We start from the raw sequence: 26,003 nt of genomic DNA, 5'->3' as shown, positions 1-26,003 counted from the left end.
AACCTGACACCGAAAGAATTCAAGTAGTCAGAGGCGACTAATTAGGACTTTGATGGTGTGAAATTGGGGCCTAATGCAAAAAAAAAAAACAGCAAATCACAGCTCTTAATTCACAGTTACAAATATTTGCTTCTCTCTCTCTGCTCTTCCAGGCAACTGGACAAACACACTCCACTGTCAGAGTTAACCTTTAAACACAGTGCTTAAGTCGTCTTCTCTTCTCCCCATCATTATAGCATGTAAGCCCTCTTAATTTAGCCCTGCTAGGCTGCCAAACGCATCCCCATTACAGCCACTAACTGCTTTAATGCTACTGCTTTAAGCTGTGTCTCTGTGGCCAACAGGCAGCATTATCAAGACTCCCATGTCCTGTGTCTCGGTGACACAGAGACAAGTACTGGGACTATGTTATACCACAGTTGCACCACTGTAAAACAAACCATTACAATGAGTTCTTGTCACTCACTGGTGATATAACTTTACTGTACTCACCTACTCATTTACTGAACTTCAAAAATCTTATGTAAAGCAAAGTAATTGCTGTGTAAGAGCATACAAACAGGAGGTTCACACACAAAAAACACTGGAGAAATAAAGTACCCAAAATAGAAATTCCACAAGGACTGTCTGGAACCAGACGTTTTTGAATGCCATCCAAACTCACAATTCCCCATGTGTTTTTCATTTGCCCGTCCTTCTAAAAAAAAAAAAAAAAAAAAAAGAAAAAAAAAAGCACACTTCCGTGTTTCTCTTGAGCTGTAACTTTCTGTGCAGTGAACAAGGGGCTAAAATGGAGAACTGAGCTGAGGTAATAAATTCAGCAATCTTGCAGGTCTTACCTTGACCTTTGGGGGAGTCAGTGCCTGCCAGAGTCTCTATGGCGACTGGCTGTGACTTATTATTCCCAGCCAGGGTATACTGGCTGGTGTCTTTGCTCTGGGACAGCTGGGATTCACATTTGCCACTGTATGGCTGCTCTTTCCTCCTGAATCGGTTGGCTATGAGTTGCCATAAACTTGGCTCTTCCTGAACTGGTTTGGAGGACAGTTTTGTTGGACAGAGGGGTACCTCCATTACCTTGACCTTCCCCCTACTGTGGTACTGAATGTACTTCATGCCTCCATCCTCTGTCTGCTCGCTAGAAGTTGGAAGCGTTCTCCCTGTGAGGTACGAGAAAGGCCGTGGAGGCATTGTTGTCTCCTCAGCAGTACTTTTAGTCCAAGAGGACTCCTTTAATTCCCCCTCAGACCCTAAAGTAACTTTGTCCCGGGGCCGAGTTCTCCTGATCCGCAGACTGAGGCTCCGTCTTAAAGTGCTGAGTGTACTTTTTGGAGCATCTGATTTGCTGGATTGAGGAGAAGATTTAGCATCTTTGTCACCGTCCTTCTCCTTGCTCTTATTTTGAGGTGCTTTGCCAAATATCCTCCAACGGAAAGCCCCTTTGAGAAAACCTCCTCCATCATTGCCTGTGTGGCTGCAGCTCCTCTGGCTGTCTATCTCATCATCAGAGCCCCTCTTCCTTAGCTCCAGTACTGTCATACTGACAGGCCTGGGCTTCCAGCTCCTCTGGCGGACCCTGGGGGTCACCTCTGCAGGGACTGAAGGCCGCTGAGCCACGACAGCATTGAGGCCATCCACTGCCCTCAACTCAGCCTTCCTGCTCCTGTACTGCTGGTTGTTTTCTGAAATGCTTGCCCTCCTGGAGGGTTGCTGGGTTGACAGGACTGAGCCTGGGCCTGCCAGCATGCAAACACTCCTGGGCCTCCGCAGCAGTCTTTCTTTTTCAGGGTGAGAATCTCTTTGCTGCTTGAGCGGGTCGCCATACATGCTCACCGTTCTCCTGCCGAGTGGGGCTTCATCCTGACGAGGCCTTCGCAAAATGGCCCGTGGCAGAGAGTTGTGTCCTGTAACAGTGCCATGTTCCCTAGAGACAAGCCCTTTAGCATGGACAGTGACAGAGGGTAACGTTAAGCTCTGAATGCGTTGCTCCTGGGTGTCTGTCTGAGTAGCTAACTCTGCCACGTCTCTGCCTTGCTGTGAGGAGTTACCGGAGTTCTTGGAGGGTTGTTTTAAAAACCTGTCGGTCTTCATTTTTCCCTCCACCTCCTCCAACTCCTCCTCATTCTCCTCCACAACTACCTCATCTCTTTGCCTCCCAGCTCTACCTGTACAGCTCAGGGAGGGCCACCTGTTGAGCTCCTGTTGTGCCCTGCCCAGCCTGGGGCTGTTCTCCATTGGCACCAGACTAATTATCTCTCTTCCTGGCTGGCGATTCTCCACCAGGGTGTGGGTGACCCGGCCCATTCCCTGCACTGACACCGGTGCATCTCCCTGTGTTTCTTTCAGGATTACAGAGATGTGGTAAACGGTCTTCCCCTGCTGCAGCTGACCAATATCTGTACTCCTTGGGGTCACATCCACTGCCCCACTGCTGAGGAATAGCATGGCACTTCACTCAGACTGATTCACACATGCATCCTTGTTTCTCACACTAATACGAGCGCATAGCATGGGCAAATGTTCACATTCTGCCCGGGAGTCGTTGAGATTCAGCTCATGAAGTCATTCATTTGAAGACCAAATTCCTGTGCCAGGCATAATCCTTCACCTTTGACATGGGAAAAAAAACTTCAAACAAGTTAAAGCAAAGCCTCGCTGCCACCTGCATCCCCTGGCTCCTTTACTCAGGAGACTCACACAGCTGCTTTCTCCCCACACTTTATTCTACCTGTCCTGCACAAGCAGATGAACAGAAGAAAAACAAGTTATCCACTGCTTGTTTTGCAATAAAGTCAAATCTGTAATAGCTGCAAAAGTTGCAACTTAAAAACAAAACTGAATCATCCTTCCTCTTTGGCAAGTTACGGACTGTGAGCAATCCTCGTTGTTGGCGGTGCAGACAAACCCCTTAATCTCTGAGCTCTTTCCATGCAGAGCATGAGGGAGTGTGTCTCTGTTTGAACTTTCAGCTGCCTTCCAACCCCTAGGATACATGGAAAACAAGGAGTGGATCCCACGGGCATTAAACACGCCCCCCTGATTTCTCCAGAGCTGCTAGTAGCTCCCAGAGACATAAACAGACAAAGTGAACATGAGATTGAGAAAGGACAGAGCTGATTACACACTGCTGTAATCAACAGTGACTACAATCCACAACAAACAGCCATGAATGGACACTTTGTGCTCTTCTGACCAATGGCAAAATACTAAAGGGGAGGATACATTTCCATGCTCAGTGGAAGAAGAGAGAACAGTGCAATCACCAAGTATTTTATTCATAAATCCACATTTTAGTGACTACCAAAGTGTATTAAATTCAAGGATCTAGTGTAGCTATGCTCCTTGGTTTGTAAACACTTATCAGATATCTTTGGTAGGGAAAAATTTCAATATAAAAAAAATGCCTGCCTCTCACCACAGGACCTAAGAGAACATGAATACAAATGTAACCTGTGTTAGTAACATGGAGTATCCACTACACATCACGCTTCCCATGACTCCCACTGCACAGCCTACACACTGTGGGAGAGCTTAAGCTTAATTCCAAGATTGGCTGACAGCTATTTATGGTGAGGAAATTGTATTCTTTTTAAAGCACTGGTAGTTACTGTGGAAAAAAATGGCACATCAGACATTAATTAAAATAGCATTCTCTGCATCTCAGCATAATCACGCATTTCCTGCTCAGGCTGCTTAATATAACTATCTTCATTTACAAAATGGCAGCTTGAGCCAGTGAGAAAAATCCTGATGTGAACTCTAACCAGATGACATGATAAGGATGAAAAGACCAAAGATTTTATATTGTCTAGTTCCATTCCTTGATGCTTTATGCTTTATGATGCATTAGTGAAACTGAAAAGGAGGAATCGAAAGGGCCATGTACCATAAAGAGCAGCATCTGAATTAAGCCAGATTTTACCTGCTCAGCTCTGCAGCAGTCCAGTGAATGTGTTGTTAGGTTTGGAACACTGCCCCTTTGTGGTCAAAAAGAGAAAAATGCTGGTAGGAAGCATAAAACTGGGGAAAATTTTCCCTGAAGGCACATTGAATGCAATTTAGTTAACATGAACATTGGTATAATTTTCCTTAATGATGTTTTTATGACACAAGAGCAGAACAATACTCTCCACATTTGGATATTAAACTGAAACTTCTCATTACAACATTTACTGTATTACTTCTAAACCCTCGAAACAGGTGCATGATTAGAATTTAGTATTACTGCTTATGAGGGTGTGTGGAAAAGAAAACCTAGCACCAAATGGCAACACTGATTGGCTGGTCTGTGAGTGCGTCACTGTGGGAAATCCAGTATCAGCATGACTGCGTCACCATAGGAAATCCAGTATAACCATGAAGCTGGAAGTTGCAGCCCAAGCATCACAGAAGCTCTGTGCCAAAAGCTGATTCTTACCAGCCGTTGATTGTTTCATAAAAACACCCTAAAGCCTAAAGATCATTTCCTCGGGTTGAGGGGAGAAAAAAAAACACTCAAAAATGCCATTACTTTAAACTGGCACAATCAAGATCTCTGGTATTTCAACCATCTGCACCTTTTGTGTTCTTATCAGCAGACTGAGTGGTGTTAGAATGAAAACAACTCTAAGTATTTAAGGTACAGTTTCAGGAAACCTAGTGCTTTACTTTTTAGCATATACTGAAATCACATGTACAAGAGCACAAACAGCAAAATCTTGATTGATCTTATCAGAGTACTGAATAATCATCAGTAAAATGTCAAGATGCCTTGAAAGTGAAGTTAGGTCCCGAGTTGTCACATGCTCACTGTGCTGGCCTTTACCTTTGTCTAGGTAGCAGGGGTTCGGAATGATCTGGAGCTCATCATCAAGCAAACAGTCCTTTTCGCTCCAATGGATCTGGTGGTGTTGATTTCGTCTACGACTCCCGAAGCACAGCAACATGGTCTGTCTACAACCTAGGGGCTTCTCCATGACTCACAGAATAACCATTCAAAGGGAAAACATCAGGGTGCCTGAAATATCATATGTCAGTCCAAATTATTGGTTATCTTTTCATTTTCCTGTCCTCCTGGGTTTTGTCTTCTTTCGGGCATTGAAAAGAAAATCTTCTCCCCTCAGCTCCAGCATGTTAGTCCTCTGTGGCTTTTGTCAAGCAAAAAGAGCGGTCTTTTGGAAGCTGCATCCTGCTGTGGCCATGATGTGCCTTCCATGCAGACTTGATTAAGTGGTTACCAAGAGAAGTCTGATCTGTTACTGGACAGACTGCAGAAGGGGCCCAGGGAGGCCATGTGTCACGGTTCACTTGGAGTCGTTTCCTCCTGGTAATTCGTAATGCAGGTGTTGGTTAGCAGGGTCCTACATAGGAAACACTGATAGGATTAAAGTTAATCCACTATTCTGTTGTCTTTGCTGTGGTTTGGTCCAGAGGAAACCTGCGCTGTGGTAAATCCTGGGATTTCAAAGTGCTGACCAGGTAACAGAGCTTCTCTTGTGTGCCCCTCTCTCCTCCTCTGTCCCACAACTAAATGCTTCTCCCTCTTGTAACCGTATCTTGATGGCAGCTGGGAGGGTTTTTCAGAAAAACTGGATTAGCATGTTTTGAGGTTCCTGAATTACCCTCCGCCTCCTCCTCCGTATCTGCGTGTGTGTACACATCTGCCTGATTGTGAGCGGATGTCATACTGAGTGTGTTGGCCGTTTATCTCATCTGTATGCGTCACTGTGACAAACATGAATGTACTGTTGTTGTTTTGCTCACATGGCTGTGACCTGACTTTGTCCTTTACTTTCCTTAGGTTACACTCAGAGTCCTTACCAACACAAAGGTTTTTGACACATCTCTCGTTATATTTATTATCGCTGTCACCTCTATCAGCAATCTTTCCATGTCAGTAAACGTCATGAACAAAAAGATATTGAGAGGATTTTGCTGAATATCCCAAAAGCCCTTTCTACTTTCCCAGCATTCCAGACATAAAATATTACACTGTAAAAGTACCGCGCATATCTAAATTAAATTAGAATACAAGAGGGGACATTCTTGTTTTTGTAATCTAATGAGAAATAAAACCCAAATTTAATTCTGAGCAGGTATCATTGTTTAGTTTTATTGCAAAAACTCATTACAATCCCTAATTAGATTGTATTTTTGCCTCATCTTCTTAATTGAATTCAATTAGGGTTTATGTTATTCAACAGTATTTGCATTTTCAGTTGAGATCATTTTATTTTTGTCGCTTCCAGAGGGGGGCAGTCACATCACTAGGGAACTGCATCCTGACCTGAAGATTACATTTATAAGTATTTTCAAAAGCAAAACACTCCTTAAAGATCTTTTGAGATTAAACCACCTCATTCGGACGTCTGCATGCTGCAGTCACATACTAGCTTGATAGTCAGAGGTTGGGAATGGTTTCCACTGCATCATCAATTAAATTCGGGGCTTCAGCAGCGTCAGGGGTTGTGAGAGCTTTTGCATACCTATTAGCAGAGACCACAGGACAGATATGTCCAAACAGCAGACGTGACAGACAGGCAGCACTGGTGTGTTTATATAAGGACACAGACACTTTGCGCGACTAACGCTGGTGTTGTCTCGCAGATTGAATGATGCATCCAAGCCACATGAGTAAAGCTTACTAACCCCTCGTCAGTATTAGAACATGAGTCAGTGTGAGGAAGACAGCCATGCACATATGTACACTCACTCATGAAGACAGTTTGCTTCCTCTGGCAAACACGGTGATGAGGGCAGTTCCCTGACTTCGGATAGTCAGCATTAGGCGGGTAGATGGCTGTAGTCGAGTTTTGTTTTTTTTGGTTTTTTGTCAATAAGGTGTTGCTGATCTCATTCACACATACACAACAGCAGCACGACTCACACCTGACGAGCACCCAGCATCCTCCAGTGTCGTGAGACAAAACCTCTGGTGTTATCTACTTTCTGAAAGCGCAAAACATACATGTGTCACCAGCTTTATTCAGAAGTGTTCGGCGAGAGCTTTGCCTGACGAATCAGTGTCAAAGCTTGCAGCAGTGACTCACAAGGGTTAACGAGAACAAAAATGTTCATGAGTTTTCATAGGTACTGATGTCATGCTTTTAAATTTAGCCTCGTGAACAAGTGAAAGTAAATCAGTTGGTTTTTTGTTGTTTTCTTTTTGTGCATAGGGAGCCCAGCACGAAGAAAGCAGAGAAAATTATTCACAGCTTTCAGAAAAGTCCTTGATTGAAGAGATGTCTGACCTCACTGGACAGAGTCAGAAACTGTGATTAGCGTCATCACAGACCAGGCACATGAGCTCTGAATTGCTAATGGACCTTGTACAAGATTCTGCCTCAGGCTTCAGTCATACTAAATGACTCCTGTTGCCATGTTCTGGTTTTTTATTTCAGCTGGTTGCTAGCAAAAAAAACATGCTTCTGAGTAAGAAGAAGAAGGAAATATGATGAGATTTTGTTCAAAGAAATACAGAGAGGAAATGTCCCTGATCATTCCTAGAAACAGACAGATGTGTATAGATGATCAAAAATCAATATTATGATAATTCTACATCTTTATCTCAACAACAACTGACAAAAATATAAAAACATTTATTTTAAACTACCATCAGAGCTCACTGATAACAGCAATACTGCATTCACATGATCTGCTATAAGATCGTGTTTAAATATGCTAAATTAAAGACTTGGCATTTAAGCTTGTTTTGAATATAGATGAACAAGACTGTGAGTTAGTTTCCTAGTCGCTCATTAAAGCCCTTCATGTTTTCATGAAGAGAATAGTTACAAAAATGTGCAGTACAGGATATTTCATGGAAAAGGAAACCACATGTATGTTTCAGTGACTCAATTAGTCACCTGTGAGAAAACCCCACTAACCGTTTCACAATTTTTTAAAAGCAAACATGCAAAATTGTCTGAGGTATAAACTGAAAGTGTTTAGGTATAAAGCACTGGTCTGAGAAAACAAGAAATGTAATGAAAACCTGGGTGTTAGGAAACCGTGACTGTCATTTTTCACTGTTCTCTGACATTCTATAGTCCAAACAATTCATTTGGAAAATAAATGACAGATAAATTGATGATGAAAAGAAATCGTTACTTGCAGTTCTATGTCGTCTAACGTGTAAATTCATTTGGATACTATAACAGGATTGTTGAGGCTGTCTGAAAAATAATTTCTAATTATACTGCAAGTTATTCCTTAGGTGCATGGTTACAGTTCCACATTTATTTAATTTACTGCATTTGATAAAGTTTTATAACACCTTGGTATTCCCTGACTGATGATGCCACTGTGGCAATCCAACTAGGTCAAAAATAAGTAAAATTAAAAACCTGTCACTACATCTTTCAGATAAAAAGGGGGAATAAATTATCACTGTTGTTTGTAGGTTCCTTTGGAACATTGATGTTTTCCTGGGTGTGACTATTCAGCTCAGTGTGGCACACTTAACACTTGTTGTGGCTCCCCACAAAAATTACAAACAGCTCTGTCAGACAGAGAATTCCCTAGAAACATCTGAATATTTTGATTAGGAAACACACACACACAGGAAGGACTGTTATAGCTGAAAACTGAAATCAGGTTTTTCTCCCCCAGAATACAACACAAACGTATTTATTCCCAAATGCCACAATGAAAATCGCTCACAGACATAATGTAAACAAACTGCAGTTTGGGTGTGATAGAAGCCAGTCTGTGCATCTGTGCACACGCTGGAACACATGCACTGCTCCATTCAAAAGCACCCACAGTGAAAATATGCAAACATGTGCTTTTGATTCCCCCACACCCAGGTGACTGCACAGCACCGGTGATTACACAATGACCTGCAAATTTTCAAAAAGACATAAATTTACCAGACCCCTTTCACCCTCCCCTTTCTGCATCGACACTGAATTAATGTCTGCAAATGAATAAGATGGGAAGAGACAGAAGGGCTACAGACAGCAAGGAAAGTTTATGATAATTAGGCTTGCAGTAGTGGTATTGAGCGTGGGTGTAGAGCTTTTTAAAATTCAGCTGCACTAGCAACGAGCATACGTCACCATTGCTCCACTGCAGAGAAAATGATAGGTTCGAGGACGTCTGTGGGAGGCTGTGAAAAAATTCCAGACGCTTCTGTCTCTAAAATTCAGGTTTTGAGAGAGAGCTTGTGCATTTGTCTAGTGTATGTGTGTGAGAGAAAGACGCAGACAGAGAACATAGCAGTTTGAATAGGGAGAGGGACAGAGAAGCTGAGTGTGTATTAGTTGGGTAACCTAATCTGTATTTGAAACATGAAGTTCCCTTATGTATGACATTCAAGATGCTCACTGCTAATTTTCCTGTTTCCTTTGACAGAAAAGAATACTTAACAAAGTGCCAAGGATCAGCGTTTGTTTGTGTATGTGCACCTGCAAAGGTACATGCATGGGTGGGTGAACAGGCCGGAGGAGTCTTGACTTTTTGACTTTTGCTTCTTGCAACTATCACAACAACCCCGCCGGCCAATATGTTACTATTAGTTTGATGTCTCAGCTGAAGAGAAGTCAAGGTGCAGAAAACTGTGGGTGAGGTTCTGCAGACTTGGCTGGAGAGAGTGAAACAAATAATCACAGAAAAGGTCAGTGTGAATTTCAATAACTGGGAACGGGCAGGGAAACACGGAGGCAACATACTGGTTTGTAGAAGATGACAAAATGACCAGTGAGAGAACGTAGGAGGAAGCTGCAGAGAGATGCACAGTTTTTACAGGCAGGTTTGTGTGGGCTGGTGGCTCCCAGTCCTCCTCCTCTACACATTAGTTTGCAAACCCCCGCTTACTTCTGGTGTCATCTTTTAAAAGTTGCCTACAAACTCACTTTTATGCAATAGCTTTGAAGTGGTACTGCAATGTCAGTATTATTTCTCAGTATTATTACAGTGCACAGCACAAAGGCCTCCTCAAAGATCATCTTCAGGAAGCAGGGATGAGATCTGCTTGGTTTTAGTGAATCAATTCACTGAAAATAATGGCCAGTGATTGCTATAATGTGCTATAATTTGTTGACATCTCCTCAAAGCACCAGACTACTGTTAGCTAACAGAGGTCAGAGGTAGGGCACGGTTTGTGAAATGAAATTTAAATGGAAAGAAATCCCTTTATTCAGGCTGTTGGAGCAGGGCTCTGAGTATTGAAGAGACTAGTTGCAGCTTTGCATATTTCACTATCTGTCACCAATATATGTAGCCTTCAAGCGATCATGCTACCTGGATCATCTTCCTACTCCAATTTCATTCATCATGTTATCTGTCATGCACCATCTGGCTTTCAGCTGCTTTCTCGTGCCTCTTGTATTTCTTGGATCTATTCCTGCAGTTGTTAAAATAAATGGAACTGCCAATCACAGCATCAGTCGACCACGAACTGATGTCGTCTTGTTACAAGATGGTAAAGTAACTTCTATTATTAAGCTAACTTCACATTTTGAGTTTTATGTACCCTTTCTACCCCTCATTAGGTTGTAATGATGCTCTCGAGACGCTACTCATAACATGAGCCATCATCCTCATCATTTCTTGCTGTGGCTCACCTGTAACACCACAAGTCTGTTTTACGTCTATAGAAGAAGCAATAAATCTGCTGTACATTGTTTAACTCTGTTCAGTCTTCTCCTTCTCACTCCTTTCAAGGTTTTTCATTCGGTGCTGTTCCAAAACGAGGGCCAAGAATAGCGACACATTTGGGCACAAGCTCCCATGTAATTTCCCACGCCTTTTGTCTCCGTTCCTGTGCCGCCCATGCATGCTGAGACAATAAGCTGGGAGCTTCGTTATGAAGTTGACAACACCATTTTACACAGAAGTCAGGAGGAATACCATCGTTCCTACTAGTGCCCCCCCCCTCCACCCTCCACTCCCCTCCACCTCCACCAGTGCTAATAACCTGCAAACCTGGAGCAGCTGCTGACGGATCTAACACAGTCTTTATTTGTTTCTATCAAGCGGATGTAGTTCTTCAGCCTCAGGTTTACAAAATAAAAACTGTGTGAAAAGATACAACGTTCCTCCCATGATACAGTGCCGCTGGCTTACTGCAAACAGTTATGCAATCGGTTTTCAACAGATAATGGCTCCAGGATAGAGACGCATCATGGATTTTGTATTCAATGTGGGATTAATTGTTGTTATGTTCATTTAACTAGCATATCTGTGACTGATGAAAATCTCAAATCTTCAGCCTGTGAAATAGCTCTGGGAGATTTAGTTCCACAGGTGACTGACAATTAAGCCACGCTCCACCAGTTCAAGTTAAGTGGCATCAATAGGATGGGCACCGTGGTAACATGGTTGCTAACAATTAGCCTGGTGCAAAAAGGAGAAGGCAGTGTAAACATATAAAAATCTCTGCAAAAATCCATGTATTTAGACTATCTCAATATCAAAAACACCAAATTGACAGATACAGATTCCCTCCCTCAGCTTGCACAGGCCTCTTGAAACTCCCCGAAGCTTCAGAAGTGGGGCTTTAGCATGAAAATAAATAACTCTGAAATCATTTCTGGTAAACACCGTGAACCTCTATCAGAAACGACATGCCATCAGTATTCTGGATGAGAACATGTCCTCAGTCAGACAGCCAGACACAGAGGCTTAGTTCCAGCTCAGTCGTCGTCTCCGGCGGAGACATCGAGGCTGGAGAGGCCAGAGCAAACATCTGTATCCTAATTGGTGAAGTTTCATGACAGCTCTATTTGTCAAAGTCAGCATAGAGCATGACATTTTTAGGTTCCCTTAACATAATGACATAGCATCCTGAATCTGTCAGGTACTTCAGAGGGGGAGGCATTTCATCATGCTCGTTGCAGCAGGTCGAGGTGAGCCAGAAATCCTGAATGTGATTACAAAGAAGGACGTGGAGGCACTGAGTGATGGTGCCCAGCCAGTATTTTCTGCAATTTGGCTTTCGAGAAACGAGGCCTGCTGGAGGACTTACGATGTAATGTCAGCCAAGTCTGAAAATGGCAGAAGTAAGACGGACTTGATGGGTCATTGAGAAACAAACACAACAGCTAAACATACCCACAAACACGATGGTAATATAACAGCATATTCTCGCCACTGTTGTTTTTCTTCTTCTCATCTTTACTATTAAATGTGAGGATATCAAAACTGCTGGCCAGAAGATCAGATTCTCTGCAGGGCACCGCAGTGTGCTGAATACACAGTTTCCGTGCTTCCATCTGATATTTTACCGCAGTCTTTGAGGTTTTGACAACTGAAAGATGTAAAAGCATTACTGCGAAATATTGGCTATCAAATCCTCCCTCACAAACCACACACTTTTTTTTTTAATCACACAAAATCAGCAAGAAGAAAAGTACACAAAACAATTTTCTTAGTTTGATAAAACACGAGAGGAAAGAAGCCTGTGTAAGTTATCATGTGAAGAAATGAGTACTATGAAGGGAAAATATAAAATGTACTCAGAATTTATATTAACTGATATCCATCTAAACACTCTCTCTTTTTCCAGAAAATCAGCACAAAAGATCATCTCAGCTTGTCCAGACTTACATCCAGCCCGGAGATTGAATTCTTCCAAATGCTGACAAGCCATCTTTATTAGACAAGGAGGAGTTCTCCCTTCGGGAAGTGTCAGAATCTAGTCAATTTAATGCAGGCACATATCTGCTGTACCAAAGAGATTCGTTTAATAACTTCTGCAGCTCTGTGGAGAGTGTCCAAGCATGCAGCTGCCTTACAAGTACAGTTAAGACCTTGAAGCAAACATCCATGGGACTGATGCAGTCATCTTCTCTCAGTTTATAGTGATGAAATGTCATATTTCTGTGCATCACAGAGCTAGAACAATGCTGATGCCAGGCTTATGCCTCACTAATTTCAGGCAGTGTGCCTCACATTTCAGCACCTTTCCACATGAAACGAATTTAGTGGCAGCAAAGAAAATTGCATCTAAATTGCAATAAATGGGCATTTAATGAGCAAGAGCGAAATATGTTGCACTTGAGACGCTGATGTGCCACAGTTTATATATTTCATTTACCAGAGACCTCTTGAATGCACTTAATGGCAAGTATCTTGTATGCAGAGCATGCACTGTCTATATTATTCAACATTACTGCCTCATTGAGATTTGAAGTGTCATAACCTCCTACACCTCCAATACATGCGAACTATTCAACAGTAAGTTTTTACGCCCTGCCCCTGATGTGGATTGTGTGTCTGACACACAGACACGCACGCACACACGCACACACGCCACATGAATCCCATATCTTCCCTTGTGTAACCCAAAGTGAAATAAGCCGCCTAATGAGCAGAGACTTTAGGTCTGGGCTACTGCAAAACAATCCTTAGCAGCAGAAATGACATAAGAACGTGATCTGCTCCAGGTTCTCCTCCTCCCTCCTTCTGCTTCTCTTCATACTTAACTCGATCCTATCCACCCACAGTTCTCCACCCTCCCCATGCTTGCTGAACACTGCATCAGCAGCATCCCCTGGAGAAAGGAGACCTGTTCTTTAACTAGACCGTTAACGAATAACTGCCACTTCAAAAACCTCCAAGATGCACCGCCTTCATCTGCACCCACCCCTTCTGGGAAGATGCGATTCTATAATGTGATTCTCTTTTACGTAATCCTGCATGATAAATAACTGTAGGCACTCCAAGATTAATGAAATTCAGGGGAAGCCCCCCACCCCCACCCCCATCACCAGCACACTGCCTGATCTACAGTACTAGGAGAAGATGACGGTCCTGCTATTTTTACTCAGGCATCTCCATAGGTATTATAGTTTCTGAGGTCACATGGCTGCCCACCCCTCGGAGAAACACACTGCTGCAGTGCACTATTTCTGGGCTCCTGGCAGGAGGAGACAGGTGTGAGCGCTTGTGGAGGGAGAATCCTGCTGAAAGGTGCTACAGCATTCCACTGCTTCAGGGCTGATGGTGAAAAGATACTGCACGGTGCAAAAAATAACTGGGATCCCAACCCTCCCCCTGTTTTACCTCTAGTGCGATGGAGGCAGTTCAAACAGTTGAGAGTCAGTGTCAAGGTCAGTGTTTGGCGATCAAAAGGTAAAGGCTGGTGTAACTTGCTGTTATTTTTGACTGATAGCCCCTTTGTCTGTATTGAGTCTGGAGAGGCCGTCCGGACGCTGTTGCTGCATGCCAATGAGACCAACACAGCAGTAGTGTCAGTTTTGTGCCTCATCATAGTGACAGCTGCAGGATGGCCAGCATTATGTCGACATCAGTCTGACTTTCTCATAACCCAAGCCTCGTCTATCTAGTGAAACACAGAGCTGCTGCGTTCAGAGGGAAGATAAAGAAGTTTATGAATGACAGTACAAAAAGCCAGATAGCAGTCAGTAACTGCACAGACACTCATGATAATGGATATCAAAAATGGCATCTTTTAGTACATTTTCTGAACAAGAAAGGTATCCAATATGTCAGCCATGCACTGTTTGAATGCCAACTCAGCCCTGAACAGAAGAAGTGAGCATCTTGCCAAGCAGATGACAACATTTGATACACAGTACACTGATGTTGTGTTATGCTTCAGGGCCTTGGTTCCCCACCTTTTTGGCTAATGATGCCTTAAAAAGAAGCATGTCTACTTGCAAAGCCTTGTTGTGACGAGTTGTTGTTTAATGGGATTGGGATTGAAATGGGACTTCAACCAAAGACTGATCTGCTGTTCCATCCTTTTACTCATCTCATGATCCCTCAGAATCACTAGTCTGGAACCACTGCTTTATAACATGAAGCTGCCTTTTCTTGTGAAAAGAAATTGAAATGCTCCATTCAAATAATCACAAATATCTTAATAGATAAACCTTCATGCAACCAAATGCATAAAGGTCAAGGTCCTGAATAAAGACTATGACCAAATGATGATAATTTAAGTGTAAAGTGCAAAGATATAAAGGACAGTCTTGTTGCTTCTTTGTGGCAAATCCTTTTCCAAGGCATGGCTAAAATAAAAATCATGCAATCTTAGACATTTTGGGAAATTATGTAACAGGAAACAAACATAATCAAAACTGAATGGGCTCCTCTGAAATGACTAAAAGCAGCAGTACAAAAACAGGTTTTCCCAAGGACTGTGTAACCAACAAGTCCATGTCCTTTGATGTTATTCCTTTGTGTTGGTATGCAGTCAGAAGCACTGCAGACTATCTGATGCACTGGGTACCATTAAACAGGATCAAACAGATGATTTAAATCCCTGAAAGCTAATAAAACCGCCAAACTTTAAAGTGAAAACAAGCTTAAACAGGGTCGTTTCATATCAATTACTGCGAGGAAAGCAAGGGGATGATACCATCTTTCTATTAGACAATGCTTATTTCACTCAGGATCAGCACAAATCATTCTGACAGGGACATATTTCATTATCGGCAAGCCACCACCTGAACATCTACATGCATGTATTCAGGTGACATCACTCCTTTAATCTTGCTCTGACGTCAAGTGATAATCTTTCTCCTAATGTGCGCTGGAGGAAGAGTTACTGTCACAATGACTGATTATTTTAAGGATCATCACCTTCACCCGATACATTGCAGCACAGCAGTGTTCAGGTAGAGTCCAAATTGATTTTATTCTTTTGCATGAATTAAAGTAGTGATGATCTTGTGGGCTCCGAGCTCTCAAACTGGCGGATGTGAATTTGCTCCCCGTTCTAAATGCTGGAGATAGTAAGTCTGTCAGTAATGGAAATGTTCTTTTACAGTCCACCGCAGTTGCAAATAAAAGTTATTCGACTCAAGGATTTTATGGGCATCTAACTTAGAAAGGTATAAAACTACAACATTTTGATGATTTATCATAAATGAAAAGAGTGTGAGACAAGCAGCAACGCAGAAAATATTTAGAAGGAACAAGTGATTGTCTATGGTGTCAATCTCAGTGGTAATTTCCTGCTACTCAAATGGCAAATTAACTTCCTGTATAAACTGTGTAAGGAGGTAAATACATGTTTGCTTGTGAAACACTTGACAGATAAGCAGCTGCTCTCGGGATTCAGTCTGATTTGCGCTGGCTTTCACTTTCTCAGCGCTAAGTAGACTTTGCTTTGAAAGCACACACTGAAAAAGTCATGACACATGCACATTCGGTATGAAACAAACCCCACTGAGAATGCACAACTTACACCGGGGCCATACTTGCTAGGCTCCTGCGGGGCACTGACCATGAATAAACTCTCTTGACTACTCTAATGTCTATTCTAATAATAAAAATATGTGGGAGACAGATTGCTAATTATCCTCTTCACATGTAAATAGCTGCTCGGTCTGCTGTAATCCTGTTGGTGTCTCCATATCTATCTCCTAATGGTCCAGTAATGACTCATGCTGCAATAGATCGAAAGCCTTGAGAAAGATAAATCCATCTATCAAGGTATTCATACGGCAAGGCTTACTCACTCACGAGTAATGTCACCAGGCACCTTTATGCATGTTAACAACAGAAAGTCAGAAACTCCTGCTTATTTTATGCCTTATTACCAGAGGTAACCGTCAAAGCAGATGTGGCTAATCTGAAGACCATCAGAGCTGCGACTTGAATGTTTAGATATGGTTCCATCTGCCGTCGTTTTAATTGATTCGTTCTCTGTGTGTCCTCTGCAAGAGTGCTTTCCACTTCTCAATGAACATCTGTGTCATCTAACGTATAGTAGCCGGAGGCAAAGTCACACCACAGCCATTTAAATCTTCAGACTTCTGTCACAAAACTGCCCTCTGAACCAATGCGACTGAAATAACTTCACTACGGATGAAAATTCAGAATTTCAATGTAAGAAAAAGGACATCTTCAAAAAATACAGGTCGCTTGGGGAAAGTGTCTCAACTGTCCCGCTTCAGTCAACCAAAGACACACAGTAAATGAGAAATATAGTCACTCAAGTGATAAGGACACCGAATTATTCAGACACGCTGGCCTTTTTCAGATGCTCCACATAGACTGCCTGATCCACAGATAATAACCAAAACATAATAGCATCAGTGTACAGCCCCTGGAGAAGGGACAGCTGCAGAGAGTAAACAAATAGCTAATCTGACTTTAGCCAACAACTGAGCACTGCCTTGACACAATAAACGGAGGAGATTCATCTAAATCCCAACATAAGCTCTGCCCACGTACTGCGCAGAGACGGGCATAACACAAGAGACCCCCTCTATCTCTGCATCCCCCTGTGCTCATGGATAATATCATTTGCTGCAGCGACTCTGTTGTAGTCTCACCTCAGTTTGATGGGGCGTACCTGCTTTGTTCTCCTGTCAGCTAAAATGTATAAACATAGTTTCACCTCAAAGGTCAAAAAGAAAACTCTGCTGGTGTGTATGTGGTGGCAGAGCATCACCACAGGGGGTCACTGTTGCTGTATGAAAATGCTAAATACTAGACAATCACAAAAACATTTGCAGATATAGGCCTCTTTTAATAACATCACTGAAAGGAAATGTAGAAAAAGTAAAAGACAAACTTGGGCAGGTGGTACAGGATTTTTTTTTTTGCATGTAATCATCCAAGATGTTGCTTGCTAATATTTTTTTATATTCCTGTTAAAAGATCTCTAAATATATATTAAGATGCTCTCCAAACCCTGCTTTAAGTTTTATGGGCAGATCATTATGTATAAAATATGGATCTTAAAACTGTGAACCATTCCCATATAAGAACACAGTGCCAGCCTGTACTCACTGTGGACAATCCACCACCAGCATGCACAGAAAGGTTGGAAGATGGATATTACATAAGAAGCTCATCAGTGGGGTAGTGGCCCACGCACTCCGCATCCTCTGTGGAATCTCTCACTGTTGATCGGCCTCTCACTCAAAGTAAGAACAAAATGGCTGAGGTAACTGGCTGAGTAGAAAAATGCAGCAGGAAGGCTGCAAATTTATGTAAATAATTAGCCATTAAAGGGACGCTACTCAATGCAAATGAACTGGGTGGTTCTAAGTTTATAGAGAATGCTAATTAGGCTCTTACAGCAAAACAAACATTATTCATGCATTGCATTAATAAATGTACCTATAGCACTAGCTGTTGTTTCCACGTTAACCCACTACTTGTCTTTTACGGCTGAGGTGTCATTTCGCTGCACAAACTGTAAACAAAGCAGAGTGTGGTCAACGGGGTCTTCACTGTGGTTACAGTGGATACTAATGTAAAAACCACAAGATCCTTGACCTTTAATAGGTGGCTGCATTTTTTCTATACAGCATTTTCCACAGGATTCAGAGCCCCTGACACCTTTTGTTGTGTGTCGGGGAGAGAAAGCGTGAACTGGAATATTAGGATGGCAATTTTGTTTGCATGCAAATAGCATCACCTGCTGTGACAGTTAATATTACAAGCATCACTTTGCATTACATTATTTTGCAGAACATTTCCACTGTATTGTAAATAGGACTGAAACTAACAATTATTTTTTTAATTGAATGATATGCTGATTATCTTCTTGGATGACTGATTAATCATTTCATTTCAAATTGTGGAAATTCCAACCACAATATCCTGCAGCCAAAGTCAACGTATTCAGATTTGTTCTTTTGCCCAGAACAAATCTTTTGCCATCATTTTCTTTTGCCCTTACTCTCAAACCCAAAGATACTCAGTTTAGTTCTTCGTCATATCTGAATATTTTGGGGTTTTGAACCGCTGGTTAAATTTTAAAAAATTTAATACATCACATTTGGCTACCAAAAATTATAAAGGGAATTTTTCACACTTTTTTGTCTCTTCGCTGACAAAACAACTAATTAATTTTGGACTGTTGGTTTGGCAAAAAAGCAAGTTAAAGATGTTACTTTGGCCTTTCTTTCACTGTTTTTTTTTTTCATTATTTTCAGATTTTTTTGTTGGCCAAGTGATTAATCATTTAATCAAGATATAATCCATAAAACAATCATTAGCTGCAGGAGTAAAGTAAGATAAGTAAGAAAGTAAGATAAAGTAAAGCCAGACATTTTAGAAGCTGTTACTATGAAATTCTCCAAACTGTGAATTATTAAATCAATTATTGAAATAGTATCGACTAAGTTAATCAACTAATCACTGCAGCACAGTTAAAGCTCTGAGCTTATGACAACAAGCTCGATGTGAAAGGCCTGATGTGGCACATGATCTAAAAATCAACAGTGGCTGAAGAAAAGACAAACCCTGCTCCACCAGGTGTTCCCCGACTGTGATGTTTTCACAAACCGCTGTCGGTTTTTCAGCTGTGGTGCGCCACAAAGGCAGGGCTGTGTATACTCCCAACATGCCACATTGTTGTGACCCTCCTCATTTCCCAGCAGATGGGCGAGGGTCAACACCGCTGTCAGATCATCAGCAACAGGCCCCCGTGTGGCATGCGCTGTGTGCCAATCGCCTGCCTCCGCTCTCACCGGCCCACAAACCCCTGTTGACTCCACGCCCACTTGCCCATCCATTGCACAGGCAACCAGTTGCCTAGGCAACCTCAAAACCCTCGCGCCTGTTTAAGTGTCAAGACAAATTCTGTTTTACATTTTACTTGCACAACAGTTCATTTTTCATTCATCCGTTCATTCATGAATTTATTTCCACATCTGCCTGTCTCTTTCCATAAGCAAACCTGATGCTCAAATTTTAACTCTCCAGTCTCCAGATAAACGTGTGAGCTGGCATGGAAAATTAGGGAAACAGCCATTATGACACGGCTTTCTATCAGTCCTCAAGATGACAAGAAGAAATAAAACTGCCACAGTCTTCAAGAAGTAGGCCACGAGGAGTGAAAAGACTGAGAGATCCTCTTCAAATAGCTCTGATAAATGAGTATAATTTGATAGCAATTTATATGCGTCGAAATAAAGCCATGATAAAAAGCCAATGGCATAATCAAAATCAGTTATCAAACACACACAACTAAATAAGCATGATATCAACAAATGGCAAAATTTCAGTTGCATAACAGGAGACAATTTTTTGGAGGCTGTCTCCTTCTGCAACTTACCTGTTAAGTAACGGTAATAAATACAATATGGTAGACTATAACACTTTTTCATAAACCTACACATTTGACTAATGAGGCTAGCATTATCCAAAGTGATAAAGTTGTTAGTATTTTTTATTAAATGACCTGCACACACGTTAAACCTAAAAATTAAATTAAAAAGCTCATTTTAGAAGTATTTCTTTCACATATGAAACCACTCTCCAGTGATTTTTGCACAGTCACCCATCACCCAGCAAGCCATGGCAGCCTCGACTCCACACCCAGTTTGACTGCTGCGCAGCCATCCGACTAACCAACACCATTCTCTCTCTCTATCAGAAAATAACATGGGTTAGGAAATTGAAAAAATGTCTATCTGCTGTTTGGTTTTGTGTCAAAGAGAGAGAGGGGAAAAAAAACAGACAGAGAGAGACAGAATCACAAATAACATTCAGTTCAGCCCAGCTGCTGTTGCATTCATCAGTGCCAGCGCTCTGTCAAAGGGGGCGTGACATGCACAGGCAAACTCACTATGAAGTACATGCACACAGAGCCATGAACACACACACACATACACAGAGGCTGATGCTGTGCTCATCAGTGTCACTGCTGCCGAGCCCCTCGCTGCACAAGTCACAGCAGGAGTGCAGACGACGGAAGGCAAAAGGATGCTTGCATAAAGACAAACATAGAAACAAAGGCTTTATGGGATGCAAACATCCTCTGGCATGAACACAGACAAAACATCCAACGCGACAGAGAAAATCATCAACACTGTCAAACTGAGATTAGCATACAAAATGGGCGTCAATGAAAGACTTTCAGTTCTAATATAAAAAAGTCACGCAATCAACCTTTTCTTGAAGTGGGAGTGTTACACACAAACACAACAAAATGGTGGTGCAACACAACTATACGCTCAACAATTGCACATCCACAGCCCTAAAGACAAACAAGCACCTTTGGACCGTCTCAGTGTTTCCATGGGTGTTGTATTTCTTTATTCCTCATTTCTAGTCTACATTCAACAGAGCACTGCTGTCATGCTCTGTACAGCCGCCCACGTTCACCCTTGCAGAGTGCCAGAGAAAGGAGAGAGAGTGAGGGAGAGAGAGTGGGAGGGAGGTAGAAGAGAAAACCTTGCTTTCACAGTGAGAGACCAACGATACATTATGGGAGGACAAACCATATTGCTCCATGCTGTTTTTCTTACAAACCACTACATGACCAAACAATACGCGCACATATTGTACAAATCCAAGGTGGCATATGCCAGGCCTTGATTACTATAGCCCTGGTTGTGCGGCTGAATAGAGCCGGAAGGAAATATATGCACTCTAAATCCATACACCAATAGGTTATGTTTATGTTCTTTATATGATGGAAACATGTTTACCTTTCCTATACTACAGCAATTTCCTGAGAAATTAATTTAAATTATTTTTAAAAAATCCTTTTTATTTGAGAAGGCAATTCAGAAGGCTCAGGTACTGTTTATCCCCCAGGTCAGAGCAACATTGATTTTTATGCAGGAAAAGAACAACTCCTGCCTCCATGTTTTTCTAACACATATGAAACCTCCCTTGAAAAACTACAGCTTTTTTTCGTCTAGACGAGATTAAAATTCAGATCCCAAATACTGCAGCACAATTGTGAAAACCGTGTTTCTGAAACACAGCTTTCATAATTAAAGAGCGGGGGGGGGGAGGGAAAAAAAAAAGTGCAGTCATGTTATGTAAGTGCAACAATTTTCCTTCCTAAAGCCTGTAAGATCTTAAAATGGTATGACAGTGGAGGTGGAGACGAGCACTGCACAGAACTGTAGCAACGGTAGCCACCACTAAGAATACTGAGGTCACATCCTCTGTATTTTTTGCGTTAGCATGGGAGGGGAGGAGTCTCTGCAATTACACTGTGCACACGGACAATCGCTATATTTAAAATTGACAATTCTTTGGCCAATATAAAATAATACTTGAATCATGATTTCAGCATCGCCCAGATTATTGCTGGCAGTGCGGAAATGGCTTTAGACCACAATTTAGACTGTCATGGTGGAAAATGAAGTATACAGGAAGTGTAAATGAACAGTTAACTGAAAAAATAAAATACTCTCATGACAGTTTTCTGAACATGGGAAAGGTCATGTTGGCGGGAGTCACGATTTAAGTATTTTTAATATCCTGGTTTCAGTCCCTTTTGTAGAGGCTGCTTATAGCAAAATTACTCCAGTCTGAGTAAACTGGAAGCCATGTTGGACTTGCCTTATCCGTGTTATCATCTGAAGATCTCTCATAACCATGACCCATATTACTGGAGGGGGAGGGAATCCATCAGGGGCAGTTCATCAGCGAGGATGAGCTCCTCTCATGGGATGAGAGTCATGGCTCATATTCAAGGCCACTCGTTTGTGAACACACACAAACATAGCCCCCACCCCCCCATCACACCACACCACACCACACACCCAGAAATGGCCAATTATAACTTCCTGTCCTCGTCTCCTCTGCCTGCAGAACACTGAGCTGACAGTTTATAAAATGTGAAAGCACAGCAATGGCATCCAGTTTATTACAGATAGTTTTACTAGCTAGTAGTGATGAAGTAAAAGAGGCGTAGAAACTGAGATAATCAGACGTTTTGGCACCAGCAGTCCACTGAGTGAACTAAAATTATTTCTCCATACAGCCTGAATTCCATCTGGCTTACCAACTGCACTGTCAGAGACAAAATGTTCCTTATTGTAGCTCGCTGTAAGCATAAAACCTGGGTAACCATGGAGAGGGGATTACTTCATTCTCCATCTCTGCTCACATCACCAATTAGCCAAACTGTATTGAATCAAATGACAAGAGGGTCAAAGCTGACAGTATCTGATGCACTCTCCATTATCCGCGGCAAGAACAGCACTATTAGTAAAGAGTGTAGCACATGGCAGCCAATATAAAAGTACAGCACACAATATGAATGCATGCACACATGCTCAGTGCGTTTTTTGGGGTGTATTATTTTTGCAGGCAGCTATTGGGTAGCTCTCATTACCTGGAGAACGATAGCTCTCTGCAGCTCAGTGCTCTCCAGGGGAATAGGGCTTAGAAAGAGACCATGCACCTTTACCTCGAATTTGACCTTAAACACTTTAAATTAGGTGGTTACCACAAAGAAGGGGAGGGGGAATGAAAAGCTTTTTTATTCTGTTAAATGAAACCTGCAAAGCAAAGAATATAAGGCAAAGATTACAGCGTAACTGCATTTATCTCTGGTGCAGCTTGATTGCAATACGCCCTAAACTGATGCTTCTCTGCAGCCTGTGACTAATCCACGATCAGGGGATTTGTTATTATGGGCATGTTTTTGGATGCCAGATGAGCTAGATGTTGTCTTGTTGAGAGGCAGGGCAGCCGACGTCAGCACCACAGGCTGCTGTCCAACACCGCAGAGCAAGGACGCAGGACAGACAAGCATGAACTGCAAAAAGGCCTTTTCCCTCCAGGATTTTCCTCTCGAGCCTGGCAGCGCTCCGAGCCCGTGAGTCTAATTCTGCCACCAGGCCAGTCCCTGGCATCCTCTCCAGATGGTAGTGAACAGGGGGGTGAACAGGGAGATTAGGAAGAGAGTGATGACTGGTTCCTGACTACACATCCGGTGGCTGAGTCCCATTCTCCTCCTCATCCTCCTGTCATATGCCAGGCATGGCAAATAAGACCGGATGCTCCCCTGTCTCTGTGCTGTTAAGCTGTTTATTAGAAACATGACATGATTCTATGGTAGTGCTATAAAGTCAATGCAAACAAAATAGGCCACATAAAGCCATTAAACAAGAAAATGGAAAACAGAGTACTGCAAAATAATTTGTTTACCTCTGCACAGGCATTGTTTTGTTTTACTCGATAAATGACAAATAGTGAGAAGTAAAACCAGACAGAAAACCTGTACAACTGCAATTAAAATTCTATTAGAGAGAACGGATTAACTGCTCTAGCTAATAGCATGCAAATCTTTTTACAAGAACGTTCCCCCTTTTGCAGCATAAAAGCTGAAAACAGGTTTGATTTAAGCTTTGTTGTAGATAATTATTGAGAAACTGAACTGAAAACTAAAAAAGCAAAATAATTTCGTAGGAGTAAATCTGCGTGCGTGAGAACAAGAAAAAGACAAAGAAGAGGACGAAAAAAGTGATGCAGACTGTGAGGCAAAATGAATGAGAGACGGCAATAGATAGAGCGAAAGACCACAGGAGGGAAAGTGAGAGCGTCACAGCAAATTTCACACTCCAAGACCTGCAAAGCGAATCATCTGGCCAAAAACGCTAAATTCAACTAGCGTGGAAAGAGTTGCGTCAGCTTCTATTTTCTCAAACTTTTGGAAGACTTTCAAGAGATGCTCTCGCCAAAATCCTACTATGTGATGCTGAAAGAATGCTTGAAAACAGCAGGAAACGCAGAATCGGAGGCTTCCCCCTTTATTCGGAAAAGTTGATGAGACAGGGAAAAGTGGCAACTCTGGCAAAAAAAAAAAAAAAGACTGTGTCTACAAATTATGGGCTTAAAGCGCACTGCAGTGAAGAGAGGAGAAGAGAAATGGTGATGGGACAAAGGAAAAGACAGAAACTCTTCCTGTCATTTCCAGCCAGATTGTTATCATTACCAATATTCATACCCTGAGAACAGTTATGAATCATCAAAACTGGTAGTCTTATAAAAATGCCACCATCATCTCCTTCAGAGTCATTTCTATCACATCCAGATTACGTAAAGGAAGGAGTAAGAGAGAGGGAAGTGGAGGACGAAGAGGAATAAGAGTTGAGGAGCACTCAGAACAACTCAGGCAAAAGTTGCTGTGTTGTTGTGACTGTGCTGGTTGATTTATGATTCTCCTGTTTAACTATGAGGCTGCAGATCTTACGTAACTCCATTCAACTGGAGAAGCCATGAGCCGCTCCACAGGGTGGCAATGAATGATTCCTGCGCCGCCTGTGCCCATGCGCCCCTGTCAAATCCCTTTATTTTATAGTCATTACAGAAGCAGGACTGTAAAAGCAAAGAAAGCAAAGAAAGACTGGAGCTGCCTGGATCACAAAAGCCTCCCATCACCAGATGCTGTTGTCACGCCTCATCTCTTCAAGTCAATTACAGCACATGCAGCGTCTGATGTTACAAAAGGCATCTGAAAAATCGCCTAAAAGCATACTTAAAGTCATTTTCTCCTGTGACCTGACACAGCATAGTATTATGACATGTATTTAACCAAATTATGTAATTTTCACAAATACTGCTTGAAGAGCTAAAACAGAATTATAAATGGCCTGTGATTATAGATGCTGAGGTGTGTAGTTGTGACTATAAACACGTTTCTCGCAAAGATGGAATCAAAAGAGCAAAAATCCACCTGGTCATGCCATGTGGGAAGACTGAATAACAGTTGGTGAGAAATCAAATTCATAGGCACACTGAATTATAGTTATGATACCAGTAAATCTTTGTTTCTGATCTAACAGTTATGTGTTTTGTCATGGGTTTAAACATATTTGTACTTAAAAACTATCGATTTGGCTTCATTTTTGTGCAGTGGGAGGAAGTGGAGACATACTGTATATACAGTCACTGATATAACCTAATAATGTCAGACTGCATGATAATTGATTGTTTGATGATTCATGAATACCAGATTGATAACCCAAAAAAGTGCCTTTTTAGACACGCACTAAAACCTATCAATCCCCTCAAGGACGAATACACAATACATTTCAGGGAATCCTAGACCGACGTGAACTATCAGCATAAGTGCAGAAGACTTTCTGCAAAGTAACCAAAGCTCACATAGTTAAATAGCTCAAAGAGAAAAGAAAATGTTTGTTTTAAAACAGTGTTGGGCTTTCTGTTTCTATTCCAACTGTTAGAAAACAAATGGAAAGAACACCAGCTGACTGAGTTAAGAGAGGTGGTATTCACAAAAACAAAAAAAATCAGATGTTATGAGTAATCGGTTCGTAATATTTGCTCTTTGAGTTTGATTCATTCGAGGAAGAAATTAATGATCCGATGAAAATATT

General features: G+C 42.0%; 1 protein-coding gene across 3 annotated transcripts in view; it reads right to left on the bottom strand.

Annotated features, from left to right (window-relative positions):
- agap3 (ArfGAP with GTPase domain, ankyrin repeat and PH domain 3) overlaps positions 1 to 26,003 on the bottom strand; it is a 112,138-nt gene that overhangs the window by 67,626 nt on the left and 18,509 nt on the right. Inside the window, exon 1 of one of the 3 annotated variants that reach the window (XM_041054507.1) lies at positions 4,805 to 5,528. The exons of 1 other annotated variant lie outside the window; for it this stretch is intronic. In XM_041054507.1, coding sequence (XP_040910441.1) covers positions 4,805 to 4,955 — 151 coding nt within the window. In that variant the 5' untranslated portion in view covers positions 4,956 to 5,528. Of the gene's footprint in view, positions 1 to 839; positions 2,906 to 4,804; positions 5,529 to 26,003 lie in introns of those variants that run through there. One more of the 3 variants, XM_041054505.1, reaches the window with a different exon arrangement.

Source organism: Toxotes jaculatrix, chromosome 14 (genome assembly GCF_017976425.1).
Source record: "Toxotes jaculatrix isolate fToxJac2 chromosome 14, fToxJac2.pri, whole genome shotgun sequence".
Classification (NCBI taxonomy): domain Eukaryota; kingdom Metazoa; phylum Chordata; class Actinopteri; family Toxotidae; genus Toxotes; species Toxotes jaculatrix.
Note: the sequence above shows the minus strand (reverse complement) of the source record. Positions and strands in the feature narration are given on the sequence as shown.